This window comes from Oncorhynchus keta, chromosome 13 (assembly GCF_023373465.1).
Source record: "Oncorhynchus keta strain PuntledgeMale-10-30-2019 chromosome 13, Oket_V2, whole genome shotgun sequence".
Classification (NCBI taxonomy): Eukaryota; Metazoa; Chordata; class Actinopteri; order Salmoniformes; family Salmonidae; genus Oncorhynchus; species Oncorhynchus keta.
Window position 1 is genome coordinate 42,116,257 of NC_068433.1, and position 20,136 is coordinate 42,136,392.

The following is a 20,136-nucleotide window of genomic DNA, read 5'->3' on the forward strand; positions in this document are numbered from 1 at the left end:
ATGTTAGTATAAAGATATGTTAGTATATTTTCTCTGTTTTTTTCCAGAAGTGTGTGTGCATGCCTCTGTGTGTGTCAGTCTGTACCAGCCATCCAGGGGGTAGGGCTGATGACAGGGATACTTATTGGTTCAGCCAACAGAACAATCCCAGCTCTTGATTTTGTGGAGAGGTGTGCTCACTGCTACCTGCTAGTAATGTCTTTGAGAAACAAACGGGCACAGTGACTTCATAGCTCACTGCTATCCTGTTTCAACTCATATCCTGTCTGTGATAAGGACACCACTTTATCTGAAAACACAGCAGCCTACTGTGAGCTATCATAGATTTCATAGAGAAATACGAATTATCTGCCGTTCATTGCATTCCAATAACAGAAACCACAAGGGACTACAAATTGTGGAGTAGGACAATCTTCCAGTGAGTACAGTCGCCTATACCTCACAATCAGAAGGCTACAATGGCAGCCTCTCCAGTGATTGGATCCTTTGTGGCTGCGGACTATGCTGTCTTTGCTCTGATGCTGCTGGTGTCTGCAGCCATCGGGGTGTACTATGCCAACGTCGGAAGGGGCCAGAGCAGCTCCAGAGAGTTTCTGATGGGGGGCCAGAGTATGACAGCCGTACCTGTGGCTCTGTCCCTGACTGCCAGCTTCATGTCGGCTATCACAGTGCTGGCCACCCCAGCCGAGGTGTACCGATACGGGGCAAGCTACGGCCTCTTCAGCCTCTCCTATGTGCTGGTGGTGGTGGTCAGCTCAGAGGTCTTCCTCCCTGTCTTCTACAGGCTGGGCATCACAAGTACCTATGAGGTTAGAACCGATCCACCCTCTTGAGTTGATTTGTGTTCTATTCTATTCAACAGAAATAGTATAACATGTTTGGTAGAGATTATCCAGATTAATTTCAATGCAAATTCTAAGCAATTCTAAATCCCTGAAATAAATATCTTGGGGGTCACAAAGTATTGTTCAAAGTGACCAAAAGACAAATGCAATCTATTCAAGAAATAAAATACTGACCTAATTGTGTAATCTTTCTGCTGTTTCAGGTATAGTAATCATAGTAGTCACGGTTCTGTTAATTAATATCGCTGCACATGTCCATTCCTTAGTCTGGTTGAGAGGCTGATGATTAGATTAGGATTATGATTCAAACAGCTAAAATATGAGTCAGTGTTTAATCTTCATTAGCTGACCGAAACAATCCTGGCACAGTCTTGTCATCTCATCCTCTTACTGACTGTACTCTTTGCTTTGTCTTTTGGGCTTCACACATGAATTTATGTCACTGTCCTGTCCATGGGAAATGTAACAGAAAGGTGTCCTATTTCTTTTTTCTCCTCATGGTCATCATTCTGCAGTATCTGGAGATACGGTTCAACAGAGCCACCCGCCTGTTAGGGACAGTGATGTTCATTGTTCAGACTGTGAGTTCCTTATCACAACACTCTCTCACCCCTCATATCATGAATTACATGAACATGAGAACAAACCTTGTGCTACAGATAGAGTATAAGAGCCACACGGTATGTCTCTCTGTCTCCCAGATGCTCTACACGGGAATAGTCATTTATGCTCCAGCTCTGGCATTAAACCAAGGTGCAGTCGTCTCTAAAAGTCTTGAAAGCATTTCATTTCATGCCCCATCGGCATTGAGTGCACTTGAAACCACTCCTCTGCTAAATGACGTCCCCTCTCTCTCTTTTTACTCCTCTCTCCAGTGACTGGGATGGATCTCTGGGGTGCTGTCATTTCAACGGGAGTGGTTTGCACCTTTTACTGCGCTATGGTACTGGACAGGCAGTGATGTCAATAACTAATGCTATAAACCCCATTTATCCCCTGATGTAAGGGAAATACAGATGGAGGTTAGATTGAGACATGATTTGTGTGGCACTGTGGTGACCTTTGCGGTGACCTTTAAACCATGTATGTAACACGGCTGTGGTGTGTATTGTGACAGGGCGGTCTGAAGGCGGTGGTGTGGACGGACGTGTTCCAGGTGGGCATCATGGTGGCAGGCTTCCTGTCTGTCATCATCAGAGCCGTGGTCCTGCAGGGAGGAGTCTCCAACATCCTCAACCACGCTGAGCTCGGAGGACGACTCAACTTCTGGGAGTGTGTAGATTGTCATGTAGATTATAGATGAAAAAGAGCAGAAGTGTCTGCACCTGGACTTTGTGCAGTATGTTGGCACAAAATACAAGACATTGCAAAGGGCGTACTGAATCTCTCTCTCTCTCTCTCTCTCTCCCTCTCTGTCTCTGTCTCCGTCTCTCCTTTATAGCTTTGATGCTAGTCCACTGAGGAGGTACACCTTCTGGACAATCACATTTGGAGGCACGTTTGTCTGGACCAGTATCTATGGGATCAACCAAGCCCAGGTGCAGAGATACATCTCTTGCAAATCCATGACTCACGCCAAAATGTAAGTCATCATATTCCTGGAAGGATAGACTGGAGCATGAAGATCTTTTTCCTGTTTGCCCCAGTGTTAATAGTGGAACTGACTGCACTTTAGCAACATGAAATCTTATTCAAATGTGTTCATCTACACTCTCAAGAAGAACATGACACTTTAAAAATATTATCTGGCAAGCGAGCACCATTCATAAATTCTTAGAATGTTTGGGAATCATGTATACTAAGGCATTTGTGAAAATTCTATAGAAATATAGAGTGGTGCCTCCCGAGTGGTGCAGCGGCCCGCTGACACATTGCGGCTGGCTTGAGGTGTCACTACAGACCTGGGTTCGATCCCACGCTGTGTCCCAGGCTGTGAGACTTATGAGGAGGCCCACAATTTGCCAAGCGTCATCCATGTTAGGGGAGGGTTTGGCCAGCCGGGATTTCCTTGTCCCATCGCACTCTAGCAACTCTTTGTGGCTGGCCGGGTACCTACAAGCTGACTTAGGTGACCAGCTGGACGGTGTTTCCGCTGACACATTGAGGCTGACTTCCGGATAAGCAAGCAGTGTGTAAAGAAGCCGTGTTTTCGGAGGACGCATGGCTGTCGACCTTCGCCTCTCCCGAGTCCGTAAGGGAGTTGCAGCGATGGGACAAGACTGTAACTACCAATTTGGGATTTTAAAGTTGAAAAAATAATAATATAGAGTGGGTGAGCGTTTTGACCATTAATAGCCACTGCAGTAAAAAGAATCGAATAAAAACATCTGTCTCGTCCAAGACTCTAGACAGACCGGTGCGCTATAGCAAAGCAGAGCTGAAGTAGGGCTTTATCCAAACAGGCCATTTGAGTAAAATTCTAAAAGTATTTGGTTTTAAATATACTTAAGTATCAAAAGTGAACCAGATGGTGCAATTCTATTTTAATTTTTTTAAATTTAGGGATAGCTCGGGGCACACTCCAACACACATCATTTCCCCCAAAAATAATTTGTGTTTAGTGAGTCCGCCAGATCAGAGGCAGTAGGGATGACCAGGGATGTGAATTGGACCATTTTTCTGCCCTGCTAAGCATTCCAAATGTAACGAGTACTTTTGCGTGTCAGGGAAAGTACATTCTTTCTTTAGGAATGTAGTGAAGTAAAAGTAAAACTAGTCCAAAAATATAAATAGTAAAGTACTGATACCCCAAAAAAATACTTTTAAGTAGTAATTTAAAGTATTTTCACTTAAGTACTTTACACCACTGGTGTTTACAGGAAGTTGCAACAACACAACTTTAGATTGTTAGCTAGAACGCATTGGCCAAAAGCCACAAAATACACCTGAAAGGATTTCTGAAAATATGTAAACACCATGGGAGTCCTCTTACATTTGGGACCCAACAGTCTTATTGATCAAGCAACCCTGAAAAGGTAGGCTCTCTCTCCCTCAGTTATGCACATCAACAACAACAAGATCAACAACTAATAGTAGCCAGAGCAAGATGAGCGACAGATCTAACAAAGGAACATTAGATAAACCCTTTTTCAGATAGTTGGCCGCCAACATTGCACTGATAAACGATGGGTAAGTGTAATCTACTTGTCCTTCTGATAACACAAACTCTGGCTCTCCCCCTCCCTGTTCTCTCTCTCTCTATCCCCTCTTTCTGTCACTATTCTCTCTCTATGCCCTCTTTCTGTCACTATTCTCTCTCTCTCTCTCTCTCTCTCTCTCTCTCTCTCTCTCTCTCTGTATTCTCTTCCCAGGTCTCTCTACATTAACCTATTAGGATTGTGGATCATCATGCTGTGTTCTGTGTTTGCGGGGCTGTGTTTGTACTCCGTCTACAAGCACTGTGACCCCTGGACAGCAGGCATGGTGTCTGCTCCAGATCAGGTTGAGGACACAAACCAGGAAATAACACTTTAATAAGGACCGCAGGTTGACGTTTATTGGGATGAGTCTTGTCCTGGAGGCAGAACTGAGCGATTTCTGATAGATGGGCCAGGTTAGGGTTAGGTTAATGTTAAGGTGAATGTTAGGGTTGAGATTTTATGACAGATTTTGTGGCTGTGGTTGTTAGCGAACCCTCTGCAAAGCTGCCTCCAGAACAAGATTCATGATGAAAAACGCTAACCTACATAAATACCAGGCACAGTCAACATTACTATTCTGCCAGACTGTCACTTTACGGAGATATATTTTCTAAAATATTTGTTTAAACTGATATCATTCCCCGCCACTAAGTGTAACCACTTTAAACAATTTTTTGTAGGAAAACTGTTTTTTTTTCTCCCGCATCGGCCACACATCCAGATTGTTCACAGGAAAATATTTCAAATAACCCAAACCCAGTGGTACCACTCAGATAGACACTGACTTCTGACCACGCCCTCTTTCTCTGTACAGCTGATGCCATATATGGTGATGGACATCCTGAGAGACTACCCTGGACTGCCAGGATTGTTTGTGGCTGCAGCCTACAGTGGGACCCTAAGGTTACTATTCCCATCTAGTACTTATACTGTATGTCAAACTTGATCTTACATTTGATTATGTTAGTATGTTACATTATGTTATATGCATACTAGATTAAGGACCCTTTTGTTACTATTTGTACTGTATGCAATAACTAATGGTTTATAATATCACAACGATGACTAAATACTTACTCTCGCAGCCTATGGTGGGACACAAAGATGACTATTTCCATAGCACTCACACACACTGTTATATTTCTAGGTAAATAATGGCATTATATTTGCTCTCTCTCGTCCACAGTACGGTATCGTCCAGTGTCAATGCTCTGGCTGCCGTGACTATTGAAGACCTGATCAAGCCGTACACTCACATGACAGAGAAACACCTGTCCTGGACCTCTAAAGGCCTCAGTGAGTGAATAATATCAATTGGTGTCTTTGCATTTACCACAGAACTCAGAGAGCTATATTCATGTTTGATGATATATTCATCTTCTTATTGATATATTCTTGCTGATGTTAGAAATGAATAAACCATGACTTATCACGATTTTAACTGCTATCCCTATGCTCCATTCTAGGCTTTCTGTATGGGGCTCTCTGTATTGGAATGGCTGGCATAGCCTCACTCATGGGAAGTGTGCTGCAGGTATGCGCCACAACAAAAGGAGTATGTCGTTCTACATAAAATATGTTGTCTTGAGGTTCGCAACTCTAAAATATGTCTCTGTCTCCTCCTGTAGGCAGCTGTCTATATCTTTGGGATCATCGGAGGGCCTTTACTGGGTCTCTTCTCGCTGGGGATCCTCTGTCCATACGCCAATGCCACAGTCAGTACAGTCTCTTTAACAAAAGCAGGATTATAAGCATCTAACCGTTAGCTAACCTCTCTGAATGTTTATGTTGAAGTGTTGATGTGTTATTTCTGTGTGTTCTGTGCTGCAGGGGGGCTTGGCTGGTCTTCTCTCTGGGCTGGTTATGTCTCTGTGGGTGGGGATAGGGGCCCAGTTTTACCCTCCTCTACCAGAGCAGAGCAGGCCTCTGGGTCTGACCACACATGGCTGTAACTTCACAACCGCAGCCGATGCGTTCAACTGGACCGCATCCCCAACAGAACCAAGCCTATACACCACAGTACTACAGCAAAATACAGCAGAGAGGTACTTGGTGGGCTTCAGTAACAAGTATATTGACATGGGCACAGTTAAGACAAATATTCAGTTAGAAATGTACTGTCGAACGGGAATCATTTTGTCATATTAGAATAGCATGTCATATTAGAACTGCATCAGCTTTAAACAATATATGCAACGTTATAACTGTTGGATGTTTGTCTCCTCTGCAGACCCTTCCTGGCTGATAACTGGTACTCCCTGTCCTATCTCTACTTCAGTCCTATTGGGACACTTACAACACTGGCTGTTGGACTGGTGGTCAGTCTACTTTCAGGTACTCTTCCCCAAATGGTAGTGTTGCTTCTTACCATATTACATGTTGTGTCTAATTAACACGTTTGTTTTTTAAAACTAAAACGTGTCTCTTTCCAGGGGGTATGACGTTGAATTTGGAACCAACTGTGACTTTCATGAAAGAAGATACAATGTTATTTTGTTTTTACAAGCTCTTTAAAGAAAGGGTAAGTGATTTGAGTGTTTCAATAAATAACCTCCAAAACGTTCTCTCTCTTTCAACCACTTTCCTGTATTCATTTAGCTGTCATCCATACCTAGGCCATGAGACGAGCCGGAAAGCTGGACCTCACAAAAAACAGAGAGAACCAATGTGGAAACAATAACCCCGGCTTCTGCCATGTCCACGAGTTGGATTTCACAAAGAGCAGTCTTCCTACATGACATACTGATAAAACCATGACTTTAACAGTTGCTCTTTCTTCTCATACTTCTCCCTCCCCAGTGCCGCTGTTTTTCACATGACTCATGCATGTCCTGACAGATTGTATCAATATCTCATCTATATCCTCATATTTCTATATACAGAGCCTTCAGAGAGTATTTTTTTCCTCATTTTGTTGTGTTACAGCCTGAATTGTAAAAAATATTGTCACCCATTATATGCTTAAAGGTAATGATTAAAATATTCCACCCTGAAACCATATAATTGTATGAGATTTATTAGAATCATAAAACTATAATCTGATGATGTGTGTAGTTCTAGTCAGAATTAGAACAAGGACCTTTTGTTCCTTTTTAGTATGTAAGCAGGGTGCAAGTGTGAAACAAATGATAAGAGGAGCTATCGACAGACATGCTGTACCACTGTGTTCCTTACAGGACATTCTGTCTCCACCCGTGGAGGGGAGAAACTGTTAGGCTTGCAGAAAAGTATGAAACATGTTGCAGATTAAAGAAACAATGTATCTGTGTAGTGGAAAAACACAGACTGTCTGAGCAAGGCATAGTTTAAGATTTGAACTTGTTTGTGTGTGTAAAGACTGTGTTTGTATAATGGACTTTAGAATGATCTCGTGAATAAACTGTACTATCTTTTTGCATAAGCTGAGTCTTTGACTAATTATTATTAAACCCATGGTCTTACAGATCTCGGGGATTGGTCAGAGCTATTAATATAATAATAATATAATAATATAATAATAATAATAAATAATATATAGAGGTCAGAGCTATTGATTGTTATAATCATTGGGATTGAATATTCTCGTGACACCCATCTACACACAATAATATGACAAAGTGAAAACTTGTTTTTAGAAGAGTTAGCAAATTGATTGAAAATGAAATACAGAAATATCTAATTTACATACGTTTTCACACCTCTGAGTCAATACATTTTAGAATCACCTTTGGTAGTGATTACAGCTGTGTGTCTTTCAGGGTAAGTCTCTTAAGAGATTTGCACATCTGGATTGTACAATATTTGCCAATATTTTACAATTCTTCAAGCTCTGTCAAATTGGTTCTTGATCATTGCTAGACAACCATTTTCATGTCTTGCCACATATTTTCAAGCAGATTTAAGTCAAAACTGTAACACAGACACTCAGGAACATTCACTGTCTTCTTGGTAAGCAACTCCAATGTAGATTTGGCCTTGTTTTTTTGAATAGTATTTTATTTATTTAACCTTTATTTAACTAGGCAAGTCAGTTAAGTACAAATTCTTATTTCCAATGACTGCCTACACCGGCCAAACCTGGACGACACTGGACCCCCAAAAACAATAACATGAGTTATTTCATTACCTATATAGCAAGCTAACCAGTTACAACATGAATATTCTGGTTACTTACAAGCCAAGTAGCTAGTTGCATAAGTAGCCAGTTGTTACTAGCCATAGTAAGTTAGATTACCAGTTAGCTAGCTAGCTAGGACTCAAGGTGAGCAAGTGACTGCAAATCAGCTTCCTTTTCCTGGAAGGATGCTGCAAGTCTGTTTTGGTTCTTTCAGCCTTATCTTGCTACAACTAAATAATATATCTCCTAACTTTCTATTCTCTATGTTATTTCCTTGTAAGCTACCCAAGGATGCAGAGTTAACTTTGTTTTTAATAGCATATCTCTCTCTACATTAGATTCATGAGAAATATTTGATCTAGTAGATATTAGCCTAGCTAGCTAAATTGAATATAACATGTTTCAATTTCTCCCAAGCGACCCGAGTTTAGTCTTCAGATATGTTCTTTACTTTTACTCACTTTTCCAATGCTCACAAATTGCAAGCATATACAGTAGCTTGGAAATGTGTCTATGATCACATTTATATTCATCAAGTTGAATTGTTGATTTGGTTCAAGTCTGCCAAAAAGAAAGGAGGCAAGCTCATTAAGGCTTAGGCTGAAAAGGAGCAACTTCAGAAAGAATAGGTGAGAGAAGACAAAAGGAAGAGGGTACTCTAGGACTTCTCGCGTCATTCAATCAAAGCACATCGAGCATAGCATGTCAACCCATATTTAGGTTAGACATCTTTTTAAAACATTAAAAATGTTTGTGAAGCTTGCCTTCGAATCCCCCTTCCTGTTGCTCACAAGTTCAAATTCCCTGTCAAAAGGGGATTTATGGCAGATTTCAGATGAAAACTTCAAACCTGTTACGTCAACCCTGTTACTTTAAAAGCACTTACTAGTAATTTGTTTTATTTCAGCCCTTGACATGGAAAAATATGTTTTTACAAAGTTGAACATGTGCTCTTTATGACAGCATGTTAAAATGAGGTGAAATCATTATTTGTTGGGGACCAAGTTAAACAACCCAAAATGTTCTCAATTCATGGAGCAACCCGCATACTGAAGATTCAGCTGCCAAACATCTAGGCTGTCAGTCTATCGGCCTGCCTATATTCAGCAGGCCTAACAATTCTTCTTCGTAGAAACGCTTTTTCATGGTTCTATATTCCCTCAGATAGTACAGGGTCCCCAGTTCCTTAATCACATCTTCTCCACAGTCAACAAGCTTTCTGATCTCCTTGGGGTCTGTGACATCTTTGTTCTTCATAAAGGCACTGTTCAGACGCTCCCTGAAGTAGTCTGCTCCTTGGGGGTATTCCCGTCCCAGATACAGTAGCTGTCAGTGGAAGGAGGCAGGTTACCAGTGATAATCCCAGTGCTTTGGGGATTGTTTGGGACAGACAGCAAAAGATTGCATGAGTGGCAAGTCTCATATTGAAAGTAAGTGTGGGTAACAACAAAGCGTGGGTGCATTGACAGCAGTCAGTCGGTGTTGAACTTACATTCTTGTACAGCTGTCTAACCTCTCTCCTCAAAGGGTTGGCCATGTCGATCAGGCTTCACTACTGGGATGGAAGAAAAGAACAGAAGATACAACAGCTAATGACGTAAAACAGCTCAGAAAGAAATATGTTTATGTCTGATTGTCACATCACATATACCGCGAGCTTACAATCTTTAGTTAGCTATGTGTCGTGCATAGTGCATTTTAGCTTATTTTACCTTGGTTCACATAGCAGGTACTTTAGGTAACAGTACAAAGTCTGCGCCTAGGTAGCAAAGCTCTGGTAAAGCGAATGATTAGCTACCTAATAGTAACGTAATTGGCGAAAACCCTCGGTTATAAAAACATTAATTAGCTTTGTGATTTATTCACACGATATAATTTAGCTTTCATTACATTGTATCTAGGCTCCCTTACCGATAAATCCTGGAAGTGCTGAACGCTGTCTATCTTGCTGAAAACTGTCTACATGGGAGCATTACGTCCAACAGTGCGTCGATTCCAGTCTCAAGGCTAGAAGAGATCCAGCTTTTGTCAAATTAACATCAGATTAGACTTTTATTAGCAGTTTAGGATAATTTACGCAGTAGATCAGGATACGGTTAGAAAACGGGTTAGGATTAACTAAAATTACGTTTAAAAAAAATGATTTTTAAAAATGAATTTGACAAAAATTGGATCCCTTCTAGCCATGACCCGTTTACAGCTGGTTGAGGGACTAGCGTCGCATAGGAGTGACATGTTCCGAATATTTGACGTTGGGCTTGTTCGATGTTGCAGGCAACCGACAATGCAGGCAACTGCCGTCTGATACCCGTTCACATACTTGTTGAAACTAGGAAACTCGGACATTTCCGACTTGATGATTCGTTGAATGCGGCACGTTTATTACTACAACTAGTTAGCAAGTCGGACATTTGAGAGTTTCCTACTTCCAACTAGCTCATTAACGCAGCATGACTGATCTACAAAGATCAGTAGTTCTACTCATTGAAAAAATAATCATAAATAAACTACTCATTGGGCGCGTTTGAGTGGTAAGTCTAAAGCAACCGACTGTAAAGGAAAGATGAGTGATGTCGGGGGAGGTGCATCTGTGACATCTGAAGTCAGACACCAATCTGGTTTTCAAACAACAACTCTGATATTAATATGGCAGTATTGCCATTGTTTATATGGTTTTCTTTATAATGTCGAAATGAACATGTCTTCAAACCCCATATCATACACTTAAACTGAAATCTTATGTGTGTACATTGTACAATCAATTAGTGCGAGGGCCTCAAAAATCACATTCGTTTGTCCACTGTATACATTAATCACGGTAAAGTTGATTCATTATTCAATTATGTATTTGGTTAGTTTGCATGAGTAAAGAAAAATAACTAATGAGTGGTTAACAATTTACAGTAGCCTCCCATAATGCAGGCGGTGGCTGCAGGATGAAGTTGGATGAAGTTGATGAAGAGCAACTGCAGAAACTTGCAGTACACTGCAGTCAAAACGTCATGATCACATCATTTTTGTAATGTTCATGTAGGTGCAAGTTGGAAGTTATTTGAAGTGTTTCTAAAATCCCCTATGGGAAAACTGAATGGTGGAAAAACGACTGGAACCATTTCCCTGTTTGACTGCTAGCTTTTATGGGTATTATGATTCATACTGTGGTACTTACTCTATTAAGTGATTTCTTCCCTTATCAGCTGTCTATCACGGACTCCTGGTTTCAGCCAATCGGTGTGCGCGAATGGACATTTGGACTCCGGCCCCTCCCACTCCAGCTCAGAGTAGTTGTCATCTTTAGCTGATGATGACCGTTTTCAATGTGTTTTCTAGAAGTGTTTGTGCGTGCATCTGCAATAAGAATTGATCTTGTGTTTCTATGTGCGCTAATGTGTGGTGTTGAACGAGAAAATAAGACTAAGGATATGGACACATCTGCCCGGTTATTTCCGACCGCCTGTAGTGGGTCTGACCAAAGTAGAGTCAGCTTAAGGTACGGTACGAGCGGGTGAGGGCATCTTCAGCCAACCGCTCAGACGGGTCCAGATAGCCGTTTTTACACCTGTTCTTTTTCAAAGATTTCTCACAAAAACAATCATATCTCTGTGAAATGTCAACAGAGCACTGAGCGTATACCAAATCATTTTACATTTAATTTAGCTCGTGTCATCCTAATTTTGCTTTTAGCGACCCGCGGAAACAATTTTGAGGACCACGATCGTAAAATGTAAAATCCTCAAAAGATGTTACTAGAAACCTGCACTGCTATGTCAACAAAGCTCGGTGCTTATTACCAGATGTATTTGGCTACGAAATCCGAGTTTTGGGATATAATGTCAATAAAATGTTAAAGAGCCCACTGAACCATCATACTTGTCTTTGTAAAATGGGCAGAGTGGGTGGAGAACCTATGTCATTGACCGTGTTTGAGAGCACCAAAACAACTGCAGTTGACTGCCGACTGACTGATCTACTAATCACCTTTCACCATAAATAACTACTCATTATTATTTGTAGATCAGTGTCAGTCACAGTTTACCCATGATACGGTTTCCTCTCGAACAGCGCCAAGATCGCACGAGTAGCATCACTCCGTGACGCCATCTGATCTGACGTGAGACTATATGGACCAGATGTATTGTTCCATTCAAAACAACTGGGAACTCAGAAAATCCGCCTTCAGACTTCAGTGCATTCAAGACAACTGAGGAAAAAACGAGGTCCAACTTGGAAAAATCGTTTTGAACAGTTATCCCACTCGGAATTCCATGTCGGGAACTCAGGCCTATTTCTAGATCGCATACTTTTCGATCTGAAGCTCACCGACGTCATGATTTGACCTTGTATTTCCCAGATATTTCCCTTGAAAGCACAATAAGATACAGTACATTCTAGTTGTGATTCTCTTAAACACGTGCATACATGGATCTGTGTATCAAGATTTTGATTGTATGACTTAATTGGCCTTTTTCTTATTTATTTCTTATTTTGATTGTATGACTTAATTCGATTGTAATGCAAAAAAATGAAAGGGAAAATTAAGTCATATACAATCAAAATGTAACACCATGAGTTCATAAACAACGCCATAAATCGTTGTACATGTCGCAAACCAAAATATTGACCTGCTGTGCACGCCTGCGTTACCGTTTCCATGGTAACTTCGATGCGAAAAGAGTTGACCTATCCCACCAAGAGAAGATGGTGAGCAGTTTTCAGTTTATTATATAACGAGTGAGTTAGAACATTAATATCTGGTTAGATATTAAGTAGCAAGATACAGATAGTTGCATAAGTACTTGCTCTGGCAAGTAACAAATTGGCTAACGTTACATAGCTGACGTTAGTTAGCTAGCTAAACCAGAGTTAGCTAAGTAATCAAGCTATCTTGCGAACAAGTCACAGCTTTCTCATTACGGCAAGTGCTACTGCAATTATGTTGCTGCTGCAAGTCTGTGTTTTTTCAGCCTTATCTTGCTACAGCTAAATACTCTATCCCCTAACTTTCTATTCTGTATGTTCTCTCCTTGTTAGCCACCCAAGGATGCAATGGTAACGCTGTTAACTACTGTTATGAACAGCATAATATTGATACATGAGAGATATAACAAGCTAGACCTAGTAGATATAGCTAGCTAGCTAAATTGAATATAATATCATGTTCTCAATTTCCCCCCAGCATCTCAGTCTAAGTTCTTTAGATAGCTATGTTATTTACCTTCACACTCACTTCTGTCATGTTTGATGTACTCTGTAAGTATTTTTTTTTTTGTAGAACTGTTTATTCTAAATGATAGGAACACTGTGGACAATTTTCAGCAAGTTGCAACATTGAATGCCCACATCTTGAAAGAATTCAGTAGTTTGCAAATGTGTCTATGATCACAATTAATTTAATTTACATTTGTTCATTAAGTACAAAGCCATTTTGGGTTTACTACCTTTTTATTTGGGCATTTTTATTGTTCAGAAATGTGGTCGGTACTCTCTTCGTTCACTGGACTTTATCCTGCTAACTGTTCCAAATGTCCTAACTGAATTTGGTAAAGGGCTTTTATGTACTCTGCGCCATACAAAATACTTTTACACTGGAAAACTTGTCCCGATTGGTATTTTTAAATCACTGATGGATGATCTTGAGACTGATTCCCTGACATGTCGATGTTTTTAATTTGCTGTCTTTGATTTTGTTATACTCTTGTGAATTCTATGGTTTTTACTAGATTACTTGTAGTTTGTCTGTAATTTTTGTAATGACTTGGTGCTGCCTATCTTGGCCAGGACGCTCTTGAAAAATAGATTTTAAATCTCAATGAGCCCTTCCTGGTTAAATTAAAACAATTAAATACATTTAATTGTTGATTTGCTTCAAGTCTGCCCAAAAGAAAGGAGGCAAGCTCAGTATGGCTGAAAAGGAGCAACTTCAGAAAGAGGAGGATGAGAGAAGACAAAAGGAACAGTGTACTGGTCATTTCTCATAATTCAATCCATGACCAAACGGCTGTTGTATGCTAATGGTTGTATGTCTGTCTGTGCATTTGTACCATTTGATCTGTGTTATTGAACTGCCATTTGTATTATGAGATGCTTCAATAGTATGCACAGTGATACATCAGTAATAGATACAGTACATGGCTACATGCTATTGAAGTAGCCCCATGAGTGTAGGTTTGACCCATGACTCCTTTCCCCCTCTGCTGTGTAGAGGAGGCTCGACTCCTGGCTGAGAAAGAGGATCAAGAGAGGCTGGAGAGAAAGAGGAAGGAGCATCAGAGACTGGAGCTAAAAGTGTTACCATCACTGACCTTTATCGTTCATGGTTATCGGTGTGTTTGTGTACGGAGAGGGCTCTTGAAGTTAAACCTGTTCATAATGTCCTAATGAAAAAGAGTGATCATTGCTGGCTTTCTGTGACAGCACAAAGATCGCAGAGAGGACGAGCTGAACGAAGTGCGTCATCTAGTGGAAGAGAACCAGACTGCAGTCACCAAGTGGGTGACTGACTCCAGAGCGAAAGCCAAGGTGTGTGATTGTTCTAAGCTCTAACTCTGGCCTGAGTTTTGTGTAGTTACTGAAGACTAGCCATTCTAGTCTTGTTATGGTTTTACCAGACACCGTGTCCAAGAGACTACCATAATGGCAGGCCTTGGTAGACATAGATAAATAAATCAGATGAGCCCCATTTGACATAGTTAAACACTGCTTGTTTTGTGAGACACGTCCATGCGTTGTGACGGGAGTCCAGACCCGTCAGTCCAGCAGGAGATCAACACCTTCATCAACCTGTGGTGGGAGGACCCAGAAGTCCAGATCAAACCGGGTTCTAAAGGAGTGTGCCCTGGCTCTACGGGTAGGTTTGCTATTAAACACCAGGGTCACATTATGGAGACATGAAACAGGAGAAGGGGGTTCTACCGGTTCTGTATGTGTCCGATAAGAACGCTCAATTCCGTTTTGCATTTGAAAACACTTGTTCCTGTTTAGGCCCACTTAACGTGACTCTGTCAAGAGCACTTCTATTTGAGACCGGTATTGATCTGTATAAGGATTCTACCAAATGAATGATGAACATAAACACGGCTGCACTTTATCTCTGCCTGCAGCTGCTAGAGGAGCTGGAGGGTATGCTGAGGGACCAGCCTGAACTAACTGATGCCCTGAGGTACCAGGAGACACTGCTCTCCATCCAGACTCTCATCCAATCCAAACATGACCACAGCACTGAGGAGATACTCAAGGTAGGGTTACTGATGATGTTTAAGACATGCACAAAACATGTCATTCCCATGATATATTTCACTGTTCTTTTTGGATTATTTTTAGGGTCATGTTTAGGGTTGAAAAATTCCTGGAATCATTAGGGAATCCGGGAGTCCCCCAAACAAGATTTCTGGCAAAAATTGAATTTTGGGAAAGTTACCAGAATTTTACAACCCTAGCCATGTTACTATAAACACTGCTTGAGAATTAACCAGCCCCTTTCATTCCATATTGTGATTCCCATGTTCACCTGTATGTGTGTCCTGTCCAGGAGAGGCTACCCCGATGGACCTAGTGATTGACAGCTATGAGGGTCAGGTGGTTGACCTGCAGCAGTACACACCCCTGGGAGGAGTCTTCTACTGCGATGTGTTCCGCCTGCTGCCACAGTCCCAACAACTTAACGGATGGGAGATGAGAGAGGTGAACCAGAACCACCAAGTACAGCACATATGCTGAGCAAAAATATAAATGCATCACGTAAAGTGTTGGTCCCATGTTTCATAAGCTGAAATAAAAGATCCCAGAAATGTTCCATACGCACAAAGCTTATTTCTCTCAGATTTTGAGCACAAATTTATTTACATCCCTGTTAGTAAGCATTTCTCCTTTGCCAAGATAATACATCCACCTGACAGATGTGGCATATCAAGAAGCTGAATAAACAGCATTAACATTATCATAATAAAAGGCCACTCTAAAATGTGCAGTTTTGTCACACAACACAATGCCAATGATGTCTCAAGTTGAGGGAGCATGCAATTGGAGACACCTGAAACCCCACCTCTAAGGAATACCTAGGATAGTATAAAGTAATCCTTCTCACCCCCCCCCCCTTAAAAGATTTAGATGCACTATTGTAAAGTGGCTGTTCCACTGGATGTCATAAGGTGAATGCACCAATTTGTAAGTCGCTCTGGATAAGAGCGTCTGCTAAATGACTTAAATGTAAATGTAATTGGCATTGACTGCAGGAATGTCCACCAGAGCTGTTGGCAGATAATTTAATGTTAATTTCTTTACCATAAGCCGCCTCCAACGTTGTTTTAGAGAATTTGGAAGTACGTCCAAACGGTCTCACAACCGCAGACCACGTGTAACCGCGCCAGCCCAGGACCTCCACATCTGGCTTCTTCACCTGCGCGATCGTCTGAGACCAGCCACCCGGATAGCTGTCTGTCATAAAGCCCTTTTGTGGGGAAAAACTAATTCTGACTAGCTGGACCTGGCTCCCCAGTGGGTGGGCCCCTGCCCACCCATAGCTGCGCCCCTGCCCATTCTTGTGGAATCCATAGATTAGGGCCTAATTAATCCATTTAAATTGACTGATTTCCTTATGAACGGTAACTCACTGAACTCGTTGAAATTGTTGCATGTTGGGTTTATATTTATGTTCAGTATAGTTCAGAAAGTGCCCTTTCTGACAGAAGTTTCCCTTCCGACTGCTCAGTGTAATGTACTCCATGGACTGTCACTGGGCACCCCTTCTGTGGGTTACTGAATGTGTAAACTCCTCTTTGCAGTTGTTAGATATGATGCATTAATCAAGGGGACTAGATAACCTTGAGGAAAGTAAGAACCACCTCTGCCTTTATTTCTCTTAAGTTAACATTAGTGTCTCTCGCCCCAACCCCCAGCTGTTGGACACAGGGCTGCAGCCGTTCCCTTACCCCACGGAGCAGTCCCAGATCCAGGGCTCTGCCTCCATGAAGCTGGAGGAGAGTGGGGTCCTGACCTGTCCCCCTGTAGGGGTCACAGTCACCCTGCCTGACTCTGTCCTGTTCCTGGAGGACCCACCGGTGGCCCACTGGGACCCTGAAGGTGAGCGACACCTGGAGAACTGGACGGGCCCCACATCGACTGGGACTGATATACATGTATTTAACATATCCCAGAATCTGAATGTAGTTCCTACCTTTTGGGGGTCACTCTTCACAAAAAGACTTCTTACAAATTCTTTAAATAAGTCTACAGAGGGACTTATCTTTAAAAGGTAGAGTCCTAATAACCAAGGCTGAAGGTATCTCTAGACTAACATATGGCACTCTATCTTTATATCTTCACAGTAAAATAAGCAAGGAGATAGACCAGATGCTTTTCAACTTTCTGTGGAGAAGCCGTACACATTACATTAGGAAAACTGTTTTAATGAACAATTATGAGAATAGTGGGCTTTTAAGATCAATTGGATAAAACAATTCCTAAGAAGACCCACTTCTATGTGGAATTTTATTCCTCGTGTCTTCTCTACTTTTGGTGGCCTTAACTTCATGTTGGTTTGCAATTATAATATTGACAGAGTTCCAGTGAAACTTTCGGCTTTTCATCAGCAGGTTCTCTTGTCATGCTCCTTAATTTATAAGCATAATTTTTCTCCACACAGATATTATATATGGAATAAACGGGATATATTGTATAAAAATACGTTGTTTTTAGAATATTGGTTCAGAAATAATATCCTATTGGTGAGCCAACTGGTAAATGCAGAGGGTATTTTACTCAGTTATAAGGAATTCTTATCACTTTACAAGGTCCCTGTAACACCTAAAGATTTTGCAATTGTTTTAGATGCCATTCCCTCAGGTGTTGCTTTGTTATTCAGGAACGTGTCAAGACCTGACCCTCAGAGCCTACCTTCTGTTGACCCTGTTGACTCATCAGTAGGAAAGATTTGATTCTCTTTTGGTCCATTCAACAGCAGAGCGATACAAACCTTGCTTTATGTCATGCCTTATTGGAACGGATTTATTGATAATATCTGTTGGGGAAAAAGTTTGGATGTTGCCACACACATACAGTGCCTTGCGAAAGTATTCGGCCCCCTTGAACTTTGCGACCTTTTGCCACATTTCAGGCTTCAAAACAAAGATATAAAACTGTATTTTTTTGTGAAGAATCAACAACAAGTGGGACACAATCATGAAGTGGAACGACATTTATTGGATATTTCAAACTTTTTTAACAAATCAAAAACGGAAAAATTGGGCGTGCAAAATTATTCAGCCCCCTTAGGTATGTCTCTATCAGTTTTGCACATCGAGAGACTGAATTTTTTTCCCATTCCTCCTTGCAAAACAGCTAGAGTGTAACGGCGTTCTTCGTTTGTCGAAAGAGAGTCGGACCGAAATGCAGCGTGGTTGTTACTCATGTTCTTTAATGAATGAATCGCGATACATGAAATAACTTATACAAATACAAAACAACAAACGGAACGTGAAAACTAATTACAGCCTATCTGGTGAACACTACACAGAGACAGGAACAATCACCCACGAAATACAAAGTGAAACCCAGGCTACCTAAATACGGTTCCCAATCAGAGACAACGAGAATCACCTGACTCTGATTGAGAACCGCCTCAGGCAGCCAAGCCTATCCAACACCCCTACTCAGCCGCAATCCCAATAACTACAAAACCCCAATACGAAATACTACAAAATAAACCCATGTCACACCCTGGCCTGACCAAATATATAACGAAACACAAAACACTATGACCAAGGCGTGACATCGAGCTCAGTGAGTTTGGATGGAGAGCATTTGTGAACAGCAGTTTTCAGTTCTTTCCACAGATTCTCCATTGGATTCAGGTCTGGACTTTGACTTGGCCATTCTAACACCTGGATATGTTTATTTTTGAACCATTCCATTGTAGATTTTGCTTTATGTTTTGGATCATTGTCTTGTTGGAAGACAAATCTCCATCCCAGTCTCAGGTCTTTTGCAGACTCCATCAGGTTTTCTTCCAGAATGGTCCTGTATTTGGCTCCATCCATCTTCCCATCAATTTGAACCATCTTCCCTGTCCCTGCTGAAGAAAAGCAGGCCCAAACCATGATGCTGCCACCACCATGTTTGACAGTGGGGATGGTGTGTTCAGGGTGATGAGCTGTGTTGCTTTTACGCCAAACATAACGTTTTGCATTGTTGCCAAAAAGTTCAATTTTGGTTTCATCTGACCAGAGCACCTTCTTCCACATGTTTGGTGTGTCTCCCGGGTGGCTTGTGGCAAACTTTAAACAACACTTTTTATGGATATCTTTAAGAAATGGCTTTCTTCTTGCCACTCTTCCATAAAGGCCAGATTTGTGCAATATACGAATGATTGTTGTCCTATGGACAGAGTCTCCCACCTCAGCTGTAGATCTCTGCAGTTCATCCAGAATGATCATGGGCCTCTTGGCTGCATCCCTGATCAGTCTTCTCCTTGTATGAGCTGAAAGTTTAGAGGGATGGCCAGGTCTTGGTAGATTTGCAGTGGTCTGATACTCCTTCCATTTCAATAGTATCGCTTGCACAGTGCTCCTTGGGATGTTTTAAGCTTGGGAAATCTTTTTGTATCCAAATCCGGCTTTAAACTTCTTCACAACAGTATCTCGGACCTGCCTGGTGTGTTCCTTTTAACGGACCTCTGAGACTATCACAGTGCAGGTGCATTTATACGGAGACTTGATTACACACAGGTGGATTGTATTTATCATCATTAGTCCTTTAGGTCAACATTGGATCATTCAGAGATCCTCACTGAACTTCTGGAGAGAGTTTGCTGCACTGAAAGTAAAGGGGCTGAATAATTTTGCATGCCCAATTTTTCAGTTTTTGATTAGTTAAAAAAGTTTGAAATATCCAATAAATGTCGTTCCACTTCATGATTGTGTCCCACTTGTTGTTGATTCTTCACAAAAAAATACAGTTTTATATCTTTGTTTGAAGCCCGAAATGTGGCAAAAGGTCGCAAAGTTCAAGGGGGCCGAATACTTTCGCAAGTCACTGTACCTACTTGTTAACAAAATTAAGG

The 20,136-nt window shown here is 41.4% G+C and overlaps 2 protein-coding genes and 1 pseudogene across 4 annotated transcripts; 2 read left to right on the forward strand and 1 right to left on the reverse strand.

Moving 5' to 3' along the window:
• The first annotated feature begins 167 nt into the window (after nucleotides 1-167).
• Nucleotides 168-6,988, forward strand: LOC118392363 (sodium-coupled monocarboxylate transporter 1-like). Of its 2 annotated transcripts, XM_035784292.2 has the most exons (15): nucleotides 172-809; nucleotides 1,361-1,426; nucleotides 1,547-1,598; nucleotides 1,721-1,788; nucleotides 1,963-2,117; nucleotides 2,287-2,427; nucleotides 4,157-4,286; nucleotides 4,800-4,888; nucleotides 5,172-5,281; nucleotides 5,452-5,519; nucleotides 5,614-5,700; nucleotides 5,816-6,030; nucleotides 6,216-6,319; nucleotides 6,418-6,506; nucleotides 6,601-6,988. In XM_035784292.2, the coding sequence occupies exons 1-15, from the start codon at nucleotides 459-461 to the stop codon at nucleotides 6,721-6,723; spliced, it is 1,848 nt and encodes a 615-aa protein (XP_035640185.1). In that variant the 5' UTR covers nucleotides 172-458; the 3' UTR covers nucleotides 6,724-6,988. The 2 variants fall into 2 exon arrangements, with proteins under 2 accessions (XP_035640186.1, XP_035640185.1); XM_035784293.2 differs by lacking the exon at nucleotides 6,418-6,506 and having other exon boundaries at nucleotides 168-809; nucleotides 6,584-6,719.
• Nucleotides 6,989-7,569: 581 nt separating this feature from the next.
• Nucleotides 7,570-10,307, reverse strand: LOC118392366 (electron transfer flavoprotein regulatory factor 1-like). 2 transcript variants are annotated; one of them, XM_035784297.2, is made up of 3 exons: nucleotides 9,993-10,307; nucleotides 9,574-9,636; nucleotides 7,570-9,407 (listed from the first exon to the last, which is right to left on the reverse strand). In XM_035784297.2, exons 2-3 carry the CDS (start codon nucleotides 9,616-9,618, stop codon nucleotides 9,162-9,164), a joined length of 291 nt encoding a protein of 96 aa, XP_035640190.1. In that variant the 5' UTR covers nucleotides 9,619-9,636; nucleotides 9,993-10,307; the 3' UTR covers nucleotides 7,570-9,161. The 2 variants fall into 2 exon arrangements, with proteins under 2 accessions (XP_035640190.1, XP_035640191.1); XM_035784298.2 differs by lacking the exon at nucleotides 9,993-10,307 and adding an exon at nucleotides 9,794-9,968.
• Nucleotides 10,308-12,714: 2,407 nt separating this feature from the next.
• LOC118392367 (dynein axonemal intermediate chain 7-like) lies at nucleotides 12,715-18,185 on the forward strand (annotated as a pseudogene).
• The last annotated feature ends 1,951 nt before the right edge of the window (nucleotides 18,186-20,136 follow it).